Raw genomic sequence first — 25195 nt, forward strand, 5'->3', positions numbered from 1 at the left:
CCAAAAGTTGAGACAGACAGGAGCGACCTGTTCTAAACCCATGTTGCCCTGGGTTGTGTAACTGATGGGTTTCTAGATGGGTGGTGATCTTGCTTCTTAGGACCAATTCAAAGATTTTTATGATATGGGATGTTAGTGCTATCGGTCTGTAGTTCTTTGCTGTTGCTTTACTGCCCCCTTTGTGGAGTGGGGCTATGTCTGTTGTTTTTAGTAACTGTGGGACGACCCCCGTGTCCATGCTCCCTCTCCATAGGATGGAAAAGGCTCGTGATAGGGGCTTTTTGCAGTTCTTGATGAACACGGAGTTCCATGAGTCTGGCCCTGGGGCAGAGTGCATGGGCATGTCATTTATCGCCTGTTCGAAGTCATTTGGCGTCAGGATAACATCGGATAGGCTTGTGTTAACCAAATTCTGTGGCTCTCTCATAAAAAATTAATTTTGATCTTCGACTCTTAGTCTGGTTAGCGGCTTGCTAAAAACTGAGTCATATTGGGACTTGAGTAGCTCACTCATTTCCTTGCTGCTGTCATCTGTGTAGGACCCATCTTGTTTAAGTAGGGGCCCAATACTGGACGTTGTTCGCGACTTTGATTTGGCATAGGAGAAGAAATGCTTTGGGTTTCTTTCGATTTCATTTATGGCTTTTAGTTCTTCCCGCGATTCCTGACTCCTATAAGATTCCTTTAGCTTAAGTTCGATGCTTGCTATTTCTCTGACCAGTGTTTCCCTACGCATTTCAGATATATTGACCTCTTTTAGCCGCTCTGTTATTCTTTTCCGTCGCCTGTAAAGGGAGCGCCTGTCTCTTTCTATTTTACATCTACTCCTCCTTTTTCTTAGAGGAATAAGCCTTGTGCATACATCGAGTGCCACCAAGTTAATCTGTTCTAGGCATAAGTTGGGGTCTGTGTTGCTTAGTATATCTTCCCAGCTTATATCGGTTAGGACTTGGTTTACTTGGTCCCACTTTATATTTTTGTTATTGAAGTTGAATTTGGTGAATGCTCCCTCGTGACTAGTCTCATTATGTCGGTCTGGGGTCCACGCATACATGTCTGAACCTCAACTATGTTGTGATCTGAGTATATTGTTTTTGATATGGTGACATTTCTTATCAGATCATCATTGTTAGTGAAGATGAGGTCTAGTGTATTCTCCAGTCTAGTAGGCTCTATTATTTGCTGGTTTAAATTGAATTTTGTGCAGAGATTTAAAAGCTCGTGTGAGTGTGAGTTTTCATCAGAGCTGCCTCCTGGTGTTATTACTGCAACAATATTATTTGCTATATTCCTCCATTTTAGGTGCCTTAAGTTGAAATCCCCCAGGAGCAAGATGTTGGGTGCAGGAGCTGGAAGATTTTCCAGACAGTGGTCAATTTTTAACAGCTGTTCCTGGAATTGCTGGGATGTTGCATCCGGAGGCTTGTAGACTACCACAATGACTAGGTTTTAGTTCTCGACCTTTACTGCTAAAACTTCCACTACATCATTTGAGGCATTAAGCAGTTCTGTGCAAACAAGTGACTCTGCAATGTACAGGCCAACCCCCCCCCCTTTTGCCTGTTCACTCTGTCACATCTGTATATGAACATTAAAATGGTATAAAATACCGACAGGTTGTTAGGTAAGACGCATATGCAACAGTTAGGTATCTTTATTTTGAAACGTTTCGCCTACACAGTAGGCTTCTTCAGTCGAGTACAGAAAAGTTGATAGAAGCAGAAGATACTTGAAGACGATGTAATCAGGGTGATGGACTGATTACATCGTCTTCAAGTATCTTCTGCTTCTATCAACTTTTCTGTACTCGACTGAAGAAGCCTACTGTGTAGGCGAAACGTTTCAAAATAAAGATACCTAACTGTTGCATATGTGTCTTACCTAACATCTGTATATGTTGTAACCTGGGATCCATATTTCGTTGTCCAAGTGATCCTTTATGTGGGTCTCAGTGAAAGCCGCGAACATTGCCTTTGCCTCTGCAAGCAGTCCACGGATGAAAGGTATTTTGTTGTTTGTTGCTGGCTTTAGACCCTGTATATTTGCAAAGAAGAATGTCATCGGACTAGTGGTATTGTTGGTACTGGGGGGGATTTTTTTTCCGGCATTAGTATATGTATCTGTTGGTTTGTAGTGGAGACCATCGACTGTGGTTCCACTCCAGGAATGACTGGATTTGGTGTACTATTTCTGCCATTTCCTGCCAGTTTTTTTCCTTCCTGGCACTAAAAAACCTCTCCCTCTTGAGTGGCTGTGGCTACCCAGGTTTTCCCATGGCCTGGATGTTTTGTATCTTTTTGTCCCCTTTAGATGGTGTGCCTGGCAATTTAAGTTATAGCAGTCTTTCCTGTACTGAAGAGGTACACATTTCAGGGTGAAAAAGCTTACAGGAAGGGAGTTTGCATTTTCCTGTTGTCATATGGGCATGACATTTTCTAGGGTGGTCATAGTTGCACGTCCCGTCTGTTTTTCCAGATTTCCCATGTCTGCAGATACCAAGTGCATAGTATGTGCACAGGCTTGGTTTCCGTTTGCCTTGGGTTTCTGTGACTGTATTCCCTGTTGGTGCATGTTTCCCTGTCTTATTCCTATCCTCCCTAGCACCGGCAATGGAGCTCCCACCAGTTATTTTTGGTAATATATCCTCACTATTGGTAGTGGAGTCCTCTTGTTTGCTATTTCCTGTGGTATTTCTAGTTTGCAATATTGGTTTTATCTTATCTTTGACTACACTTGTTTCCCCACTACCGCTCCTGTCCCCTATGAGGTCATTTATATGTATTCCTTCCTGCGTATAATTCCCGACTACCTGGACAAAATCTCCAGCTTCACCATTACTGTCTCCCAGGACAGCACCTCCAGCTTCACCATTACTGTCTCCCAGGACAGCACCTCCAGCTTCGCCATTACTGTCTCCCAGGACAGCACTATCAGCCCCACATTTACTGACTACCAGGACATCACCTCCAGCCTTACAGTTTCTGACTACATGGCCAGTATCAAGGGCAGTACCATTCAGCCCAGACTTTTTATGTTCCCATCTGTTGTAGAAAGCTTCCAGGTTGTCTATGAAAGCAGCTTTGATGTTATCCTCTTTTAATACCCTTGTGATTTTAGTCCACAGATTTATCTCATTTGGGCATACCCAAAAACACTTCCCTGTTTTAATACTGCTTGTAGCTAGTTCTTGGATATCTGCACAAGGGGCGTGACACCAATTTCCACAAAAACGACAATTTATCCATGTGGAAGCCCGTTTGTTTGATTGATTGCAGACTACACAGGGCTTCATAATGATTTGAATGGTTGATTTACTGTAATTCTACTAGCAACCTCTTGAATATTCTGTTAATAACCTCCTTAAATTTCTAACTTTACTTGTATATTGGACAGCTTACCGTGTACGTTCCTGATTTATATTTATTGTTTGTGTTTGATAAGGGCGCCTACAACCCCATCTGTTTACAGTCTGCTTTATTGTCCAACGAAACCGTTTGAAACCAGTCAAGGGTTCGGACCAGTCGATGGTTCGGACCAGTCTATCTGATCTGATCAGTGGGTCACTTATTTAAAACATACTGGTCGGTGAGTTGGGCTAACACATGAAGGATCTACTTGAAATTATCTACCCGAGTAATATGTGATTTGATTGATACAAAAGTATAACTTGCGTGTTGAAGAACCGGTGATTTCTGGCAGCTCCTACAATGACGAACGGTCGAGCCTCAACCCTTGTTTATCAATCGCTGTATCTAGCTTTTCTAGTTTTTTTTTTTTTGTCTCCACCACAATAAATGCTATATTATCACTATAGTTGACTGGTGGAAATTTTGGAGGAAGGACGCTTTTTCTGTAGTAATAATTGCTTCTCGTTGTGTATATTGCGACCGCTGGTAACTACAGATTATATGAAAATCACAGTATACGTCTGGTATTTCAAGAAAAAAGAAACTAATGAAAGTCACTCCACTCCACTAAGTACCATTATAATACTTTCCTCAAAATATTCCCTCCACCTTCCCGATACCTCTAACTCTCCACTCCTATTTTTAGCTGACAAATCCATTTGTTCCCTAGGCTTCCTCAACTTGTTAATCTCACTCCAAAACTTTTTCTTATTTTCAACAAAATTAACCTCTCTTTTTCTCTCCATATACTCCTCCCTCATCCCATCACTTCTACTTTGTAAAAACCTCTCATATGCTAACTTTTCTCTCTTACTACTCTCTTTACATCATCATTCTACCAATCGCTCCTCTTCCCTCCCGCACCCACTTTCCTGTAACCACAAACTTCTGCTGAACACTCTAACACTACATTTTTAAACCTACCCCATACATCTTCGACCCCATTGCCTATACTCTCACTAACCCATCTATCCTCCAATAGCTGTTTATATCTTACCCTAACTGTCTCCTCTTTTAGTTTATAAACCTTCACCTCTCTCTTTCTTGATGCTTCTATTTTCCTTGTATCCCATCTACCTTTTACTCTCAATGTACCTACAACTAAAAAGTGATTTGATATATATGTGGCCCCTCTATAAAAATGTATATCATGAAGTCTACTCAACAGTCTTTTATCTACCAATACATAGTCGAACTACTGTCATTATGCCCTACATCATATCTTGTATACTTATTTATCCTCTTTTTCTTAAAATATTTGTTACTTATAACTAAACCCCTTTCTATACAAAGTTCAATCAAAGGGCTCCCATTATCATTTACACCTCGCACCCCAAACTCACCTACCACACCCTCTCTAAATGTTTCTCCTACTTTAGCATTTAGGTCCCTTACCACAATTACTCTCCCACTTAACATCTCGCAAAATCTCTCTCTCTCTCTCTCTCTCTCTCTCTCTCTCTCTCTCTCTCTCTCTCTCTCTCTCTCTCTCTCTCTCTCTCTCTCTCTCTCTCTCTCTCTCCTCCTCCTCTCTTCTCCAGGTGCATATACGCTTATTATGACTTACTTTTCGCATCCAACCCTTATTTTAATCCACATAATCCTTGAATTTATACATTTATATTCCCTCTTCTCCTTCCATAACTGATCCTTCAACATTATATATATATATATATATATATATATATATATATATATATATATATATATATATATATATATATATATATATATATATATATATACAAGGAATTCGCAATAGCAGGCGAAATATACACAAACACTGATCTCTGGCTGAAGGAGACTCGAACCTACGAACCTTGGAACAAGGTAGGCAGTGCTTTACCAATCTACCCACACTGGACCAATACTTTGGAGTCCAGATTGCGCTAGACTTTGATCCAAGGCAGCCAGCTTTCAGGGAAAAGGCTTACAGCTTTTCATCTCATCTCCTGCATGCATCAGCCTTACTAGAGAATTTAACAATGCAAGAAATTCGCAAGAGCAGGCGAAATATACACAAACATTGATCTCTGGCTGAAGGAGACTCGAACCTACGAACCTTGGAACAAGGTAGGCAGTGCTTTACCAATCTACCCACACTGGACCAATAATTTGGAGTCCAGATTGCGCTAGACTTTGATCCAAGGCAGCCAGCTTTCAGGGAAAAGGCTTACAGCTTTTCATCTCATCTCCTGCATGCATCAGCCTTACTAGAGAATTAAACAATGCAAGGAATTCGCAAGAGCAGGCGAAATATACACAAACACTGATCTCTGTTAAATTCTCTAGTAAGGCTGATGCATGCAGGGAATGAGATGAAAAGCTGTAAGCCTTCTCCCTGAAAGCTGGCTGCCTTGGATCAAAGTCTAGCGCAATCTGGACTCCAAGGTATTGGTCCAGTGTGGGTAGATTGGTAAAGCACTGCGTAGCTTGTTCCATGGTTCGTAGGTTCGAGTCTCCTTTAGCCAGAGACCAGTGTTTATATATATATATATATATATATATATATATATATATATATATATATATATATATATATATATATATATATATATATATATATATATATATATATATATATATATATATATATATGTCGTGCCGAATAGGCAGACCTTGCGATCTTGGCTTAAATAGCAACGCTCATCTTGCCATATAGGACAAGTGAAAATTTGTGTATGCAATAATTTCGCCAAAATCATTCTGAACCTAACGAAAAAAATATATTTGATTGCGTTTGCTTAGTACTAAATTATTGTAAATGTATTTAAATATATATTTAGTTGGGTTAGGCTAAAATAAATTGCGCTTGTTATGACAAGGTTAGGTAAGTTTTCTAAGATTCTTTTGGTGCAAAATTAAAATTTTTTACATTACCATTAATGAAAAAAATATATCTTTAAACGTATAAGAGAAAATTTCAGAAAGGACTTAATTTTAAATGAGTTCTTGCTAATTGACCAGTTTTATATATTCTGCACGACATATATATATATATATATATATATATATATATATATATATATATATATATATATATATATATATATATATATATATATATATATATATATATATATATATATACGCATGCCATTAGTAGTTTAGTTTGTTAGGAGTCAAAAGTTATACGCGGATTTTCGACTGCACGGAAGGGGTCGGCGCCCCTAACCCCCGTGTTGGTCAAGGGTCGACTAAATATATATTATTTATGTATAGTATACATTTTTTATTTTATTTTTTACACCCAAAACTTATTTAGTAATGTTAGCCCAACCATCACATAATTAATGTATTATATTTAACTTAATCCTACCAACCCATCTGACGTCTTTTTAAATTTAGTTAGAATTTAAATTTCTTAATAAATGAAAGCAACAGCTCAAGGGCGTACTGGGATTCGAACAGAAAACTTGACGATTCTGAGAGTGGCGTTCCATCCCTCTGCTGATTCCATCTCTGTGGGTTCTTTATCATGACGTCGGCTCGAACCGCGGCCCTCAACTGAATTAGTATTACTTAACATAAATTCAATATAGTGATAAATTTTCGCTAAAATGGAACTGATAATCAGCTTCTTCAGCGAAACAGTCATTGCTCTATTAGTCAAGTTCAAAAATTCTGCCCGAGAAGCAAGAAATGCCAGTCTTTATCTGATCTTACTTCCTTTCGTAGTATGAACTAATCTTAAAGTTTTTGCCCAGCCAAGGTAGCCAGAAGTCTTCTGCATGTCAGTAACAGAAGCCGTCATCAACGAGGAGCAATAATATCAAGCAACAGTGTGAGAATTCCTCCACCCCTTGCTAATGGATATTAAACTAACTAACTAACCTTGCTAATGAGGTCTTCACAGTGAAGCTTGCTTAAGCAGACTACTGAATAGGATCCCTTGATATGAGGCAGAAATATACATTACTCGTCTTACCTTCCTGTTACTTCTTTAGTGTAGAAAGATATATAAATCAGTGAGCTGTGGTAAAATAGATAGTAAAGAGGATGAAAACTTATTGAGAAACAATAACTGCAGTTTCAATAAGAAAAATGTTTATATCAGCATTGTTAATGAGAAAATATAAAACTGAGAATAGTTTGAAGTAGACGTTACATGCTCTCATTCTATTATGAATATTTTAGAGATAATAACGCTGAGAAATAATTATTGGTTAGTTAGTAGAAACTTCTATACTGCACAAAAAATATTAAGGCTTCAGCTGACTTGTACACCGCTCGTTAGTACTTCAGTACGTGAAATAGGCATTAAAGTAACCTTTCAGTGTATGTTCACTAAAAGATATGCACTCTGAACATATTAACTACTGAAGATGTTCTCACAGAATGGTGAAAGCCTTCATGAATGAGAATATTGACTGTTTCTATCATAATTCGTAAAAAATATTTAGGCTTTTCTGTCACTCTTAGGAAAAAATCATACGTAAATACCGCACTACATATTATAACTGTTATATAAAAAGAAAACTGTAATAAACAATTATAATATTTTTCATGGGCTGCAATGTATGGAACCGATTGCAATGAATTCCAAATTAATAGTTAATAAATTACTTGCGTGCGTTTTTAAGTACATTTGTTGCCTAACCTACATCTTCATACCAGTGGCCTACACAAATGAAAATTTATTTTATTTTCACGAATCTCGGAAAAATATGGATAAAACGAGATGCGAATGTGCCAAGGTGACACTTTCTCTGAGGCAATTTACGTCTGCGCTGCAAGAAATATTGAAATCAATTTATATAAGATTAAACAAATGCCAAACAGTTCTACTTAGAACCCTTTTATTCTGCTAATATTTTTTGTTGCGTACACAAATACCCCGCACACAGAAGAGAGGAGCTTATGACGACGTGTGACTTTGTAAATGGTCCAAGTCGGACCGAAACGTCGTCGTAAGCTCCTCTCTTCCATGTGCCGGTTATTTGTATATTGTTCCAGTCACGGTATTGTGCCTCTTTTTGTTATTTTGTTGCGTAATATACAGAATAATTATATTCAAGAGAACAAGAGAAAAATAATAAGTGTTTGTTTCTAAGTAGCTAACATTACTAGAGTTCCTTGCCATTGCTGGAACAAAGTCAACCCCGCAGTCCGTGGGTTGACTTCCTAGGAAGCCAGTCCCAACCATCCTCGGTAGTGCCTTTGACCTCCGTCAAGGTGGCACAACAGGAAACGTGTATAAACAAGCGATATACTTAAATAGGGTGTATTAGAGAGAGAGAAATTGAATAAAACAAAAATATTATGCCTTTATAGATTTCGCTGGTTTGTCAAACGAGAGAGTCAGTTTCACAACGTACTTATATATAGAAACTTAGGTCAGCTTTGCGGTAAATATTTAGGTCAACTTTGCCCCTCGATAGACTTCTTTTCACAATACTCCATGAAACTAGATTTACATCTGTTTCCATTACTATCGTGCTGGACAAGATACTAAAGGAAACACAGTCTGGAAAAATGCATCCATCTTAAAAACAATCTTAACGAATCGAACGTTGTTCTGATATAGCTTTATTCTGCAGTGTGCTTTATTTTCAGCATTATTATTATTATTATTATTATTATTATTATTATTATTATTATTATTATTATTATTATTATTAATATTATTATTATTATTATTATTATTATTATCAATATTATTATTATTATTATTATTATTATTATTATTATCAATATTATTAGTAGTATTGTTTTTGTTGTTACTGTTGTTGATATTTACTGACGAATACATATAGCATAAAAAATTTTTATTTATCGGTCCACACTAAAGAAAAAAAATAATGTATTAGATCTGTATCACTACCACAGCTTAATGTTCTGTAGGGAAGGACTAGTGTTACCACCACCACAGCTGTCTAGAGTGAAGAATTGTCTAGTATCACCAACACAGCAGTCTAGAGTGAAGAACTGTCTAGTATCACCACCACAGCTGTCTAGAGTGAAGAACTGTCTAGTATCACCACCACAGCTGTCTAGAGTGAAGAATTGTCTAGTATCACCACCACAGCTGTCTAGAGTGAAGAATTGTCTAGTATCACCACCACAGCTGTCTAGAGTGAAGAATTGTCTAGTATCACCACCACAGCTGTCTAGTGAAGAATGGTCTAGTATCACCACCACAGCTGTCTAGTGAAGAATGGTCTAGTATCACCACCACAGCTGTCTAGTAAAGAATGGTCTAGTATCACCACCACAGCTGTCTAGTGAAGAATGGTCTAGTATCACCACCACAGCTGTCTAGTGAAGAATGGTCTAGTATCACCACCACAGCTGTCTAGTGAAGAATGGTCTAGTATCACCACTACAGCTGTCTAGTGAAGAATGGTCTAGTATCACCACCACAGCTGTCTAGTGAAGAATGGTCTAGTATCACCACCACAGCTGTCTAGTGAAGAATGGTCTAGTATCACCACTACAGCTGTCTAGTGAAGAATGGTCTAGTATCACCACCACAGCTCTCTATGGTGTTGGGGAGGCCTAGTATCACCACACAACTTATGATGTTGAATGGTCTAGTATCACCAACACAGCTTACCATGGTGTTGGAGAGCTTCCCTCTGGATGACTATCTTGCAGTTTCTGGACCAGAAAACCCAGTCTGTCAATGGGGGATTCCATCTCAGAAGCTGCTCTTATATCGCACCTAAAGTTGACTCACAATATCACGTTGCTCCTCTGAAATTATGGATGTAGTTCATAAATATTGCATAAACGACGTTAAATATGTGTTGGATAACCGTCGTGTTCCATGATATAAACATCTGAGCTGTGTTTACATTTTCGCACACGGGAGAATTTGCCTTGGCATTGATACAGAGTCAGCACTGTACTAGGGACGCGGGGGGAATATTGTACACATAAAAGGTATTTTAAAGTATTAGCACATTATTAAGGAATAATGTGTTAATACAAGAAAATAGTAGTATATGTTGTACCTTTTTTCTATGTAACTCCTTTCAGTTAACTGTGTCGCCTCGTTGTTTCTGTACATTTTGCTGGTGCATTATAAGTGATATGTACCTGTTACAATGTTATCCATCCTTAATATAGCACGTTAGAAAGAAAGAAAATCTTAGCCAATCATTTTCCCCATCTCCTACATACAGATGGGGTCCACCTCTAGTACAAATTTTGGGGACCCACAGCCTCAGAAAAGTAGTTGCTTGATTTCTTTTCCTTCCTCCAAGATTTGTGTTTATTATTTGTAATTACATCTTCTAGTGGGCATCAATTTTTCAGCAACTATTACCATGTGCTGGACAGGCACCTAAACTCAATACCTGACCCACCGGGCTGTGGTTCGTGCGTCATCTTGCGTGCGGCCAGTAGTAACAGCCTGGTTGATCAGACCCTGATTCACTGTGAGGCTTGGTTTCAGACCGAGCCGCGGGGGCGTTGACCCCCAAAACCCTCCCTAGGTAGACTCCAGGTATGTGTAGGTTCCCTCTGATCAATTTTAAATAGATCTGCCATAATTATTATCATTATTATTATTATTATTATGAGTAAATTACGTGCAGGAGGCTTACAGAGCATTACCTGAATTACTACCTGCAAGTAATTATGGTGAGGTAAGTGGGACATAGTCACACTAGGTCGCTGAACCGCAACTCCTTCAACTGCCCACTTCTTCACCACTCTCACAAAAGCTAGACCTGACATCAAATTAATAATTACAATATTAAAACCAGCTATTCCGGTAATTAAAGTTGTGTGGACTGTATAGGATTAGGCTTGCTGGGTACACAAATATAATTGGTACTAACACTTACCATTTAATTATTGGAAGATACTTAATGCTGATGGAACACATCCTAACACTACCCTAGCAGATAGGATTTACGATGGCCAATGCAAAAACTACTGTACTTTATGGGTAAACGTCACTTAGCTAAGGTGTGTTGTTGTGAAGGATTCATTGAAGATCTCTATTTTTTCGTCCTCCACATGCAATTATTGGGATCCCGTAAATTTTCTGTCCCAATTTTTCAGCAGGGGACATTGCCACGGGTTCCTAATTATAAATTCAGGCCGATAAACCCCAATTTAGCTCGGAAGTCGCCGGATTATTAGCAGAATTTCCCACGACAACCACTGTTCACACATTACAAAATGGCGTCACTCCCTGGCGTCCCTTAGCGGCTGTTCTTCACCCCCCCTCACTCGAAATTTCTCGAAAGGGTCAAATCAGTATCACATTTTATTACACAATTATTGTATTATTCAAATTTACATATGCTGAATTTAGGGAAATTCAAAATTTTCCACAGACCTTTCCCAGATTTGTTTTTCGTGCGATTACTTCATAGTTTCTGATCGGCTATAAATTTTCAACACTGGTGTATCCTGTAGAGCATTGGTTCCCAAACTGGGGGTAAATTACCCCCTGGGGGTAATTTAACCATTTTTGTGGGGTAATGGAGGGGTGACAGAAAAAAAGTTATGAATTCTGAAAATCAAGAAAACAATGCGGTACCCGGTATGAGGATTATTGTTAACTTTGTCTTAGTATATAAAGTTGTAAAGTAAACCTATTATAAGTAAGTAATAAAGTTAAACCAAATAACAATAAACATCAAAAACTAATATACAGTATTAGAAAAGAAGAAATATATAGCTAAGTGTGTGGAAACCCAAAAGTATTTTGACAAGTATGCTTCAGGACAAAAGTCACTCAGTAGCCCAGATCGACCTGTCCAGTATGCGTCACTCACTTCCTGAGGTTGCCTCTATTTCACACTGTCAGTTTATCTGTGAGCATCAGCCGAGGTAGACATAAGCTGGTATGTATGTGTACTGCCCTGTGCAGTATATAGTTAGTATTTACCCACTGTTACTGTGAATTTGTAGCTATTATTAATTTTATATATAATGTATGTGTGGTTCTTACGTTTTCAATGGTTTTGCTAGGATTAGCAGAGTATGCGAGGCTGTATACGTTCACGTTTAGCCATATATATCAATAATAACAACATTTTGTGAAAGGGGTAACATGCTTTATGTGGCATGTTAAATTGGGTAACAAGCTGAAAAAGTTTGGGAACCACTGCTGTAGAGGAATGGTATAAAATACTAACACAATTAAAACAGAGACATAAATGGAGAATAATGCGAGGCTTGATTTAAGCTACTCAAGGTTTAAGCTGGAATGATATTTACTCGCAATATATTCACGAAATATATTTTGATTTATGATACATAACCACTTATATTACAATGATTAAATTACTTTAAACATATATGTGGATTTATACGAGTCACGTAACCAGATAGAAGAAATTTTAAAGACAAATGGCGCTACTGACGGAGAGAAAAGAAAACAGTTGCAGGGGAACTTTACTGAGACTTTTCGCCTGTGAAACAGGCTTCTTCAGTTAAGCTGACTGAAGCCTGTTACCCAGGTTGAAAAATCCTGTTTCGCAGGCGAAACATCAACTAGAATATTTGTCTCTATCCTGTCCATAAAGATTGAGTTGTACTTTTAAACTCAAGTTCAATGGTCATAGTGTTCAATTTTATTACCTTCTGTAAAGTCTCATATTCTCTGATTGAAGTAATGTGCTCCTGTTCACTTGTTGAGTCGTGTGATGAAGGGTCGTCATCACAGCTTACCTTCACCCGTAATGTTTAACCAACAACTCACTGTGATGTTTACACAACGTCTGCCAACCTCAGTCATCACCTTGACGATGAACGACTTTTCATTAGCAACACTTCACGGCGACAATGGGACGTGTTAACACGCTTATGTGTGTGTGTGTGTGTGTGTGTGTGTGTGTGTGTGTGTGTGTGTGTGTGTGCGTACCCACCTAGTTGTAGTTGCAGGGGTCGAGTCCAAGCTCCTGGCCCCGCCTCTTCACTGGTCACTACTAGGTCACTCTCCCTGAACTGTGAGCTTTATCATACCTCTGCTTAAAGCTATGTATGGATCCTGCCTCCACTACATCGCTTCCCAAACTATTCCACTTTCTGACTACTCTGTGGCTGAAGAAATACTTCCTAACATCCCTGTGATTCATCTGTGTCTTCAACTTCCAACTGTGTCCCCTTGTTGCTGTGTCCAATCTCTGGAACATTCTGTCTCTGTCCACCTTGTCAATTCCTCTCAGTATTTTATATGTCGTTATCATGTCCCCCCCTATCGCTCCTGTCCTTCAGGGTCGTCAGATCGATTTCCCTTAACCTCTCCTCGTATACCCCTTAGCTCTGGGACTAGTCTTGTTGCGCTTTCTCTAGTTTCTTTACGTGCTTGGCTAGGTGTGGGTTCCAAATTGGTGCCGCATACTCCAATATGGGTCTAACGTACACAGTGTACAGTTTCCTGAACGATTCCTTATTAAGATGGCGGAATGCTGGTCTTAGGTTTGCTAGGCGCCCATATGCTGCAGCAGTTATTTGGTTGATGTGCGCCTCAGGAGATGTGCCTGATGTTATGTTCACCCCAAGATCTTTTTCCTTGAGTGAGGTTTGTAATCTCTGGCCCCCCTAGACTGTACTCCGTCTGCGGTCTTCTTTGCTCTTCCCCAATCTTCATGACTTTGCACTTGGTGGAGTTGATCTCCAGGAGCCAATTTCTGGACTTGGCCTGCAGCCTGTGTGTGTGTGTGTGTGTGTGTGTGTGTGTGTGTGTGTGTGTGTGTGTGTGTGTGTGTGTGTGTGTGTGTGTGTGTGTGTGTGTGTGTGTGCGTGTGTGTGTGTGTGTGTGTGTGTGTGTGTGTGTGTGTGTGTGTGTGTGTGTGTGTGTGCGTGTGTGTGCGTGTGTGTATGTGTGTGTGTGTGTGTATGTGTATGTGTGTGTGTGCACTGACTTAGTTGCGTTTTCAGAGGTCTGTTCATAGCTCCTGGTATCGTCTTTTAACTAATATCAAGTAATGTTAAAAATAGAACGACTCCCTTACCTAGTCTTAAAACTGTGTATGGTGTTTCCTTTCACCGACTATTTGACCAGCTTCTTTGTATTTCCTAACGTCCCTGTGTCTATTGTCTATGATCCCATGTAATATATGCAACAGCTCTAGTTGCATATATTACATGTTCATCAGTGACATGTTTGGTGTGATGCTTACTCTCTGAACTTTCTTTTTGTGCGTGTGTGGCAAAACAATACCAGAGGTAAGCCATCTTGAATAAATGGAGAGGCTGAAGGTGATTCATTGCCCATCGTAATATTTATTATAATGAAATTAATCTCCACTGATAATGAAAGTTGTAGACTGCAATATTAAGAGGGAACACTTTACGATCAATATTAAGAGGAGATAAGGTGTTCACCTTCCAGGTGATGTATTCATCTCCCAGGTGATGTTTTCATCTCCCAGGGAAGATGTGGTAGATGTGTTCACTTACCACCTGCTTGGGAGGTGTTAAGTGTCTCAGTCACTCCACGAAGACCGAGTTCCTCAAGCCAAGAATCAGTTTAATGGAACGCTGCTAAAACTTTTTTTTTTATTTTTTAAGTGTATGGCAAAGGCGCGGCCTCCCGGCTGAAGTTAGGCTCCTGGCTAAACTTAGACTCCTGCCTAACTTAGGCTCCTGGCTGAAGTTGGACTCGAAGTTGATACTGGGCGAGATGCTGGTTCTACATTCTCCATGAAAGGCCGGACAAAAGCCTCCACAGTAAGCACTATCACCTACATGGAACAATGGTCTTGTGGTGTACTAAAATTCATTGCGATATAATTCAGTGTGAAACAATGTTTTCTAGTGAAGTAGATCGTTTACATAACAAAATACAAGTGTGAACTGGACGAAAGACGTGAGGGAGAGCTGACCTTTTAATTTCACAATATCAGTGACCATAACAATTTTTGCCTACACACTGTGTGAACATTATCATTACAAAACAATTTCGCTCCTGAGAGGAAAATGTCATATTGCAAAACTCGGATGTTATTTCGTAGGTTTCCGAGCGATGTATTGAACAGTTGTTTGTACAATATGACACACCCTTTTTTTATGTGTCACATTAAGTGATACATCCGCTGTCTTATAAAAAAAAATAAATGCCCTCGCGAGATTTTTATGAGCGAACTTGAGAATTCTCAGAATCTCGCCTTTATTGTTTCTTAATAAAAACAAAGCCTAAAACTGTGCCAGTTTTATTGCCACTAGTTTCTGGGGAGGAAAATCCTGCTCAGCTTTCTGCAGTGATCGCAGAGCTATATCAGGCTCAGATCTTGTCAAATTTATCTTAATTTCAACTTTATGCATTTCTTGAACTCCTTAAGATAATTACAGTATTTTCAATTTGGCAACTAGACACTTTAAGTAAATGTTTGAACACCCATAACAGAACGTTACATTAAACTTAAAATGCTGTTTTTTATTTTAATTTCTTCTATATCAGTGGGATTAATTCTTTAGCAGTTTCTCACATCGGGACTTAGAGATTTTGTTTTAAATTCAAATGAGACCATAATGTAACATCTTACACTGCATTCATTTGAATAAATTCCAAAATTTCTTCCTTATCACTAGGGTCTTATTAACTATCTTTCTATATCGAGAAATTCTTGTTTATTGTCTTCTGGGTCTAGACAACCTAAAATATTTTTCCTTTATAACTAAATCTTTAATTATAGATCCAAAACAAATAATGAGCAGCTTATGTTATCAAATATCACCTTCGTATGTAGAATTAAAAAATGTTGCGATTTGCTTCTACACCTGTCATATTTTACACCTGTCATATTTTACACCTGTCATATTTTACACCTGTCATATTTTACACCTGTCATATTTTACACCTGTCATATTTTACACCTGTCATATTTTACACCTGTCATATTTTACACCTGTCATATTTTACACCTGTCATATTTTACACCTGTCATATGGTCTCTATGGCAAGACAAGTTCACTCTTTTCTCTACTTAACCGAGTGAGTCTTCACAAACTTCGAAATATTTTAATTGCTGTCTAAGAAACTCGTTTTGTTTTAAATTGTTCATTGAAATATATATTTGAAAACATTATCACCCCTAAATAAATGATTTCAGTAAGTACATGATATCGTTATTTTCATTATGTATTTTTACTGTGATGTACAGAATAAAAATCTAAGTTTTATTCAGTGATAGTTACTGTCAAGCAGATACTGACTGAGACGATTTCAGCTCCATACTTTGGAAGAGAAACTTCGGACGATTTTTTGTGTCCATACTTGATAATGGTACACCATGGACCGAAATGTCATGCATTGTTTCCTTTTAAAAGTATGAGTTATAGGTGAATTGTTCGAGCCCTCACCGTCCACATCATCACCTTGACTGTCATCAATAGCCACTGTCATCACCAACTTCACGTTCTCTACCATAATCACCAAATTTATCATTACCATCAATATAAAGTTTACCACCAACACGATCATCGCCAACTCATCAGATTCACCCCCCCCCATTACCACCACGTTAATTACGCTCACCACCATCTCACACACACTATCACATCCACCAGCACCACCACTACCGCCAGCACCACCACCACCACCACTGCCAGCACCACCACCACCGCCAGCACCACCACCACTGCCAGCACCACCACTACCGCCAGCACCACCACTACCGCCAGCACCACCACCACTGCCAGCACCACCACCACTGCCAGCACCACCACTACCGCCAGCACCACCACCACTGCCAGCACCACCACCACCGCCAGCACCACCACCACTGCCAGCACCACCACTACCGCCAGCACCACCACTACCGCCAGCACCACCACCACTGCCAGCACCACCACCACTGCCAGCACCACCACTACCGCCAGCACCACCACCACTGCCAGCACCACCACCACCGCCAGCACCACCACCACCGCCAGCACCACCACCACTGCCAGCACCACCACCACCGCCAGCACAACGGACTCTTTTACCTTCTAAAGGATGTAACCTCAATACGACACATGTGTCAGGAGAGCTGCAGGTAGGGACTCACCCCTTGATTACTGCCTCAGAAGTGCCACTCCCTTGCCCTGGCACCCAGAACAACGGAGACAAGGCCTCCTCCCTTCCTTCCTCGCCCTTTCTAAAACTTTCTAAAATATCGACCTTCTACTATATTATTCCATCCTCTAGTATCTAGAGAGAGAATGAGAACTAGAATGTAGATTGTCTTCAGTAAATAGATTCTATATACATCATGTGGTCTATTATTGTGTCGTTCCTGTCTAATATCGTAGTCATTTTCTTCGCTTCCTTCATTCTCTCTACTATTTTCACCACCCTCCAATTTCCTTATCCTTTTTTTTTTTTTTTTTTTTACACAGGGTTTGACAGGTTAAGGATCCCTAGCTTTATTGACAGCTATTTACAGGTTAAGGATTCCTAACTTTATTGGCAAGCTAAGAGCTGTTACCTACATCAGCTCATTTGAAAGCATTTTTATTGTTATGAGACATACAAGTAGGAAACAGGATGAAGTTGGAGCCATCTGTGGGCCAGCATTTTCATTTGATCAACTGACTTTATCTCGTTGACATCATTATGCTGTACTTTTCCCTTTATTTCAGCTCTCCTTCCCATTCCATTTCTCATCTCGCTCCCCCCCCCACCTCTCCTACGTTTATTCAGTTCAGCTTAATCTTCCCCCCCCCCATTGTTGCTATGAACTGTAAGTATTCATTGCTGATAAGGATCTCAGACCGATGTTCACACACACACACATACACACACACACACACATAACCCGCCAAATGCCAAGTCATGAAGGTCGGAGGAGGGCAAAGAAGACCGCAGGCTAGGTGGCCAAAAGCTGCAAACCTCACTAGGAGTGAGTATAATACCGAGTACATCACCAGAAGCACACATTAACCAGATAACTGCTGCGGCATATGGGCGCTTGGCAAACATGAGAATAGCGTTCCGGTACCTCAGTAAGGAATCGTTCAAGACTTTATACACTGTGTACGTCAGGCCTATACTGGAGTACGCAGCACCAGTTTGGAACCCACATCTGGTCAAACACGTCAAGAAATTAGAGAAAGTGCAAAGGTTTGCAACAAGGCTAGTTCCAGAACTAAGAGGAAAGTCCTATGAAGAAAGGGAAATCGGTCTGACAACATTGGAGGACAGGAGGGTCAGGGGAGACATGATAACGACATACAAAATACTGCGTGGAATAGACAAGGTGGACAGAGACTGGATGTTCCAGAGATGGGACACAGAAACAAGGGGTCACAATTGGAAGCTGAAGACTCAGATGAGTCAAATGGATGTTAGGAAGTATTTCTTCAGTCATAGAGTAGTTAGGAAGTGGAATAGTCTGGCAAGCGAAGTAGTGGAGGCAGGAACTATACATAGTTTTAAGACGAGGTATGATAAAGCTCATGGAACAGGGGGAGGACCTAGTAGCGGTCAGGGAAGAGGCGGGGCCAGGAACTGAGTCTCGACCCCTGCAGTCACAATTAGGTGAGTACAGACACACACACACACACACACACACACACACACACACACACACACACACACACACACACACACACACACACACACACACACACACACACACACACACACACACACACACACACACACACACACACACACACACACACACGTACACACACACATATATATACATATATGTGTGTGTGTCACGAAAAAAAAACAGTTTTTCGAAGAACTTTCTATGCAGGGTGAAATAATTTATTTTCAATATTCGTATTAGAAATTTCAGCAGACGATAGTCTTAAATCTGTGTAACAGATAATATTTATATTTTATTTCAAGAAAGTACACTTGCAGTTAGCATTATTGAATTAAAGAATTAAAATAACGAGGAATAAAAATATTTTAGTTTATCTCAAAAAATATCATCAGATTTTTTTTCGATGCAGTTGGTAATATAATTATACAAATCCTAAGTTAGATTAGGTATTTTCTATATTTCACGTAAATTTTAGCTAGATTGGACTGCTTGATCAATTAGGTTGTAAAAAAATGGCGTCAGAAATCTTCTTAACTGTGTTTAACAGGTTGAACTGAGAAGGTAAGAACAATCTCCAGGTGTTGCAACGTTGCCAAGAAGTTATTATCAGACATGGCACTTGTATCTTGGGTAATGTTCGTTGACAGTCACAGTCAATTATCTCCTTGAAGATTCTTTTTGCTGCCTCTTTCAGGATCACCTCAGCTTCCCTCCCTCCAACGTCATCCTCAGCCACCTCCACCTCAGCTTGTCTCACCTCTACTTCCTTAATCACTTACATTGACTGTAACAACAATCAGAGAGAACAGTACATATCTTAATATAACATGTTAATAGAAAATATACATATTTACCTACTATTAAACATATATTTACTTTAGGTAAGTCAAATAATTTGCTTGAGATCATTTAAATAATTTACTTAAGGTAAGATAAATAATTTACTTGAAGTTAAATCATTTACCTGAGGTAAGTTTAGTAATTTACTTGAGGTAAGTTAAATAATTTACTTGAGGTAAGATAAATAATTTACTTGATGTAAGTAAAGTAATTTACTTAAGGTAAGATAAATAATTTACTTGAAGTAAGTTAAATAATTTACTTGAGGTAAGTTAAATAATGAATTTTATATTATGTGACATCACTTGAGAATGTTCACATGATATATAATATTATCTTGCACTGAGTTAATGGAAAGTGACACGATAACTGGATATGGTTCTATTAATGGGAAAGGAGTGAGGAGAGATGCTCTTGAAACTAGTGAAGGGCTCTTGTTCCAAGGAAGTGAAACTACCCTCCCATTCATTAGAGTGGTGGTGGTGATGGTGTAGGTGGTGATGGTGAACGTGGAGGCGGTGGTGGTGACTATGGAGGCGGTGGTGGTGATTGTGGAGGCGGTGGTAGTGATTTTCGTGTTGGTGGAAGTGGTAGTGATGTTTTATTCGTCAGAAAAAAAAAGACAAGTATATTCTGACACGGATCACTCACATAAATCTTTCTAACTGGATTTTTGATCATATAACCGAGGCCTCCAGCTGGCTCACTTGATGATATCGTTAAAAATTAGACATTACATTATCTGATATGTTGCTTGTATTAGTGTGTATTTTATGTCTGTGTGTCATTATGTATGTTTTGTATGTCTGTGAATGCACGTGTTTGTGTCTATGTGTCTGTATGTCTGTGTTTTTGCATCTGTGACTATCTGAATGTGTGTACTCACCTAGTTGTGGTTGCAGGGGCCGATTCATAGCTCCTGGCCCCTCCTCTTCAATGGGTGGTACTGGGTCACTCTCCCTGCACCATGAGCTTTATCATGCCTCTGCTTAAAGCTATGTATGGATCCTGCCTCCACTACATCGCTTCCCAAACTATTCCACTTCCTGGCTACTCTATGATTGAAGAAATACTTCCTAACATCCCTGTGATTCATCTGATTCTTCAACTTCCAACTGTGTCCCTTTGTTGCTGTGTCCCATCTCTGGAACATTCTGTCTCTGTCCACCTTGTCAATTCCTCTCAGTATTTTATGTCGTTATCATAGTCCCCCTATCTCTCCTGTCCTCCAGTGTCGTCAGGTCGATTTCCCTTATCCTCTCCTCGCAGGACATACCCCTTAGCTCTGGGACTAGTCTTGTTGCAAACCTTCGCACTTTCTCTAGTCTCTTTACGTGCTTGGCTAGGTGTGGGTTCCAAACTGGTGCCGCTTACTCCAACATGGGCCTAACGTACACAGTGTACAGAGTATTTAACGATTCTTTATTAAGATGGCCAAATGCTGTTCTGAGGTTTGCTAGGCGCCCATATGCTGCAGCAGTTATTTGGTTGATGTGCCCCTCAGGAGATGTGCCTGGCGTTATACTCACCCCAAGATCTTTTTCCTTAAGTGAGATTTGTAGTCTCTGGCCCCCTGGACTGTACTCCGCCTGATGTCATCTTTGCCCTCCCCCAATCTTCCTGACTTTGCACTTGGTGGGGTTGAACTCCAGGAGCCAGTTTCTGGACCAGGCCTGCAACCTGTCCAGATCCCTTTGTAGTTTCTTCTGGTCCTCGTCCGATTGAATTTTTCTCATCAACTTCACATCATCTGTAAACAGGGACACTTCGGAGTCCATTCCTTCCGTCATGTCGTTCACAAATACCAGAAACAGCACCGGTCCTAGGACTGACCCCTGTGGAACCCCATTCGTCACAGGCGCACACTCTGATACCTAGCCACGTACTGTGACTCGCTGCTGCCTTCCCTCATCCATTGTAGTGCCTTCCCTGTTATCCCTGCCTGGTCCTCCAGTTTTTGCACTAATCTCTTTTGTGGAACTGTGTCAAACACCTTCTTACAGTCCAAGAAAATGCAATCTACCCACCTCTCTCTCTCTTGTCTTACTGCTGTCACCCTGTCATAGAACTCCAGTAGGTTTGTGACACAGGATTTTCCGTCCCTGTAACCTTTCTAGGTGTTCCACCACTCTTCTCTTGATAATTTTCTCCATGACTTTGCGTACTATACATGTCAGTGACACTGGTCTATAGTTTAGTACTTCATGTCTGTCTCCTTTTTTAAAAATTGGGACTACATTTGTTGTCTTCCATACCTCAGATAATCTCCCTGTTTTGTTAGATATGTTGAATATTGTTGTAAGGGGTACACTTAGCACTTCTGCTCCCTCTCTCAGAACCCGTGGAGAGATGTTATCTGGCCCCATCGCCTTTGAGGTATCTGGCTCGCTCAGCAGCCTTTTCACTTCTTCCTCGATTGTATGTATTGTGTCCAGCACTTGGTGATGTACCCCGCCTCTCTGCCTTTCCGGAGTCCCTTCTGTCTCCTCTGTGAACACGTCTTTGAATCTCATGTTGAGTTCCTCACATACTTCGTGGTCATTTTTTGCGATCTCTCCTCGTTTCTCCCTTAGCCTGATTACCTGGTCCTTGACTGTTGTTTTCCTCCTGATGTGGCTGTACAACAACTTCGGGTCATATTTGGCTTTCGTTGCTATGTCATTATCATATTGTCGTTGGGCCTCCCTTCTTACCTGTGCATATTCATTTCTGGCTCTACGGCTGCTCTCCTTATTCTCCTGGGTCCTTTGCCTTCTATACTTTTTCCATTCCCTAGCACACTTGGTTTTGGCCTGCCTGCACCTTTGGGTGAACCACGGACTCATCCTGGCTTTTTCATTATTCCTGTTACCCTTGGGTACAAACCTTTCCTCAGCTTCCTTGCATATTTGTGTCACATATTCTATCATCTCGTTTCCTGACTTCCCAGCCAGTTCTCTGTCCCACTGAACCCCGTTCAGGAAGTTCTTCATTCCCGCGTAGTCCCCTTTCTTGTAGTTTGGCTTCATTCTTCATTCGTCCGGCTCTTCCTGCTTTCCCCTCCACTTGTAACTCTAATGTGTATGTGAATCTTAAAACCACATGATCGCTGGTCCCAAGGGGTCTTTCATATGTGATCTCCTCAATATCTGCAATACTCAAGGTGAATACTGGGCTCAATCTCGCTGGTTCATCCTCTCCTCTCTCTCTGGTAGTGTCCCTTACGTGTTGGTACATGAGGATTTCCAGTACCACCTCCATCATCTTAGCCCTCCACGTTTCTGGCCCCCATGTGGCTCCAAGTTCTCCCAGCCGATTTTCTTGTGGTTGAAGTAACCCATGATCAGTAGCTTTGCCCTGCTTGCATGAGCTCTTTTGGCCACTTAAGCCAGGTTTGTAGTCTCTGGCCCCCTAGACTGTACTCCGTCTGCGGTCTTTTTTGCCTTTTCCCAATCTTCATGACTTTGCACTTGGTGGGATTGAACTCCAGGAGCCAATTGCTGGACCAGGTCTGCAGCCTGTCCAAATCCCTTTGTAGTTCTGCCTGGTCTTCGATCGAATGAATTCTTCTCATCAACTTCACATCAACTGCAAACAGGGACACCTCGGAGTGTATTCCTTCCGTCATGTCGTTCACAAATACCAGAAAAAGCACTGGTCCTAGGACTGACCCCTGTGGGACCCCACTGGTCACAAGTGCCCACTCTGACATCTCGCCACGTACCATGACTCGCTACTGTCTTCCTGACATCCCTGTGTGTGTGTGTGTACTCACCTAGTTGAGGTTGCGGGGGTCGAGTCCGAGCTCCCTGGTGTGTGTGTGTGTGTGTGTGTGTGTGTGTGTGTGTGTGTGTGTGTGTGTGTGTTAGTTACCATTTTGTCCTAGGCACATGTAGATTAGACACTAGGCCTGTGTGTGTGTGTGTGTGTGTGTGTGTGTGTGTGTGTGTGTGTGTGTGTGTGTGTGTGTGTGTCTGTGTGTGTGTCTGTGTGTCTGTGTGTGTGTCTGTGTGTCTGCGTGTGTGTGTGTGTGTGTGTGTGTGTGTGTGTGTGTGTGTGTGTGTGTGTGTGTGTGTGTGTGTACTCATCTAATTGTGGTTGCAGGGGTCGAGACTCAGCTCCTGGCCCCGCCTCTTCACTGATCGCTACTAGGTCCTCTCCCTCTCTGCTTCCTGAGCTTTGTCATACCTCTTCTTAAAACTATGTATGGTTCCTGCCTCCTCTACTTTATTTGCTAGGCTGTTCCACTTCCTGACAACTCTATGACTGAAGAAATACTTCCTAACGTCCCTGTGACTCGTCTGAGTCTTCAGCTTCCAGTTGTGACCCCTTGTTTCTGTGTCCCCTCTCTGGAACATCCTATCTCTCTCCACCTTGTCTATTCCCCGCAGTATCTTGTATGTCGTTATCATGTCTCCCCTGACCCTTCTGTCCTCCAGTGTCGTCAGTCCGATTTCCCTCAACCTTTCCTCGTATGACATTCCCCTGAGCTCTGGGACTAGCCTTGTTGCAAACCTTTGTGCTTTCTCTAAATTCTTGACGTACTTGACCAGGTGTGGGTTCCAGACTGGTGCTGCATTCTCCAGTATGGGCCTAACATACACAGTGTACAGTGTCTTGAACGATTCCTTATTAAGGTATCGGAACGCTATTCTCAGGTTTGCCAGGCGCCCATATGCTGCAGCAGTTATTTGGTTGATGTGTGCCTCCGTTGACGTGCTCGGTGTTATGGTCACCCCAAGGTCTTTCTCCCTGAGTGAGGTCTGTAGTCTTTGTACACCTAGCCTATGCTCTGTCTGCGATCTTCTTTGCCCCTCCTCAATCTTCATGACTTTGCATTTGGCAGGGTTGAATTCGAGAAGCCAGTTTCTGGACCACATGTCCAGCCTGTCCAGGTCTCTTTGCAGTCCTGCCTCATCCTCGTCCGATTTAATTCTTCTCATCACCTTCACTTCATCTGCGAATAGGGACATTTCAGAGTCTATTCCTTCCATCATGTCGTTCGCATATATCAAAAATAGCACTGGTCCTAGAACTGACCCCTGTGGGACCCCGCTCGTCACAGGCGCCCACTGTGATACCTCTTCACGTACCATGACTCGTTGATGCCTCTTTGTCAGGTATTCCCTGATCCATTGCAGTGCCCTCCCTGTTATTTGTGCCTCATCCTCCAGCTTCTGCAATAATCTCTTGTGGGGAACTGTGTCAAAGGCCTTCCTGCAGTCTAGGAAAACGCAATCAATCCACCCCTCTCTCTCTCGTGTCTTACTTCTGTTACCTTGTCATAAAACTCCAGAAGGTTTGTGACACAGGATTTGCCTTCCATGAACCCATGCTGGTTTTCATTTATAATCTTGTTTCGTTCCAGGTGTTCCACCACTCTCCTCCTTATAATCTTCTCCATGACTTTGCACACAATACATGTCAGAGACACAGGTCTGTAGTTTAGTACCTCATTTCTGTTTCCTTTCTTAAATTTGGGGACTACATTTGCTGTCTTCCACTTCTCATGTAGTTGCC

At 40.9% G+C, this 25195-nt stretch overlaps 1 protein-coding gene and 1 long non-coding RNA gene across 2 annotated transcripts in view; both read right to left on the reverse strand.

Moving 5' to 3' along the window:
• The window catches only part of LOC128691636 (uncharacterized), a 36759-nt gene extending 26638 nt beyond the window's left edge, over nt 1–10121 (reverse strand). Inside the window, exon 1 of the mRNA XM_070088760.1 lies at nt 9964–10121. Within this exon, the coding sequence (XP_069944861.1) occupies nt 9964–9966 (3 nt within the window). The 5' untranslated portion in view covers nt 9967–10121. The remainder of the gene's footprint in view (nt 1–9963) is intronic.
• A 9131-nt stretch (nt 10122–19252) lies between these two features.
• LOC138853256 (uncharacterized) overlaps nt 19253–25195 on the reverse strand; it is a 13901-nt gene continuing 7958 nt past the window's right edge. Inside the window, exon 3 of the long non-coding RNA XR_011392464.1 lies at nt 19253–19640. This is a non-coding gene — a long non-coding RNA (uncharacterized lncRNA). The remainder of the gene's footprint in view (nt 19641–25195) is intronic.

The sequence above is a fragment of the Cherax quadricarinatus genome, chromosome 26 (assembly GCF_038502225.1).
Source record: "Cherax quadricarinatus isolate ZL_2023a chromosome 26, ASM3850222v1, whole genome shotgun sequence".
Lineage (NCBI taxonomy): Eukaryota > Metazoa > Arthropoda > Malacostraca > Decapoda > Parastacidae > Cherax > Cherax quadricarinatus.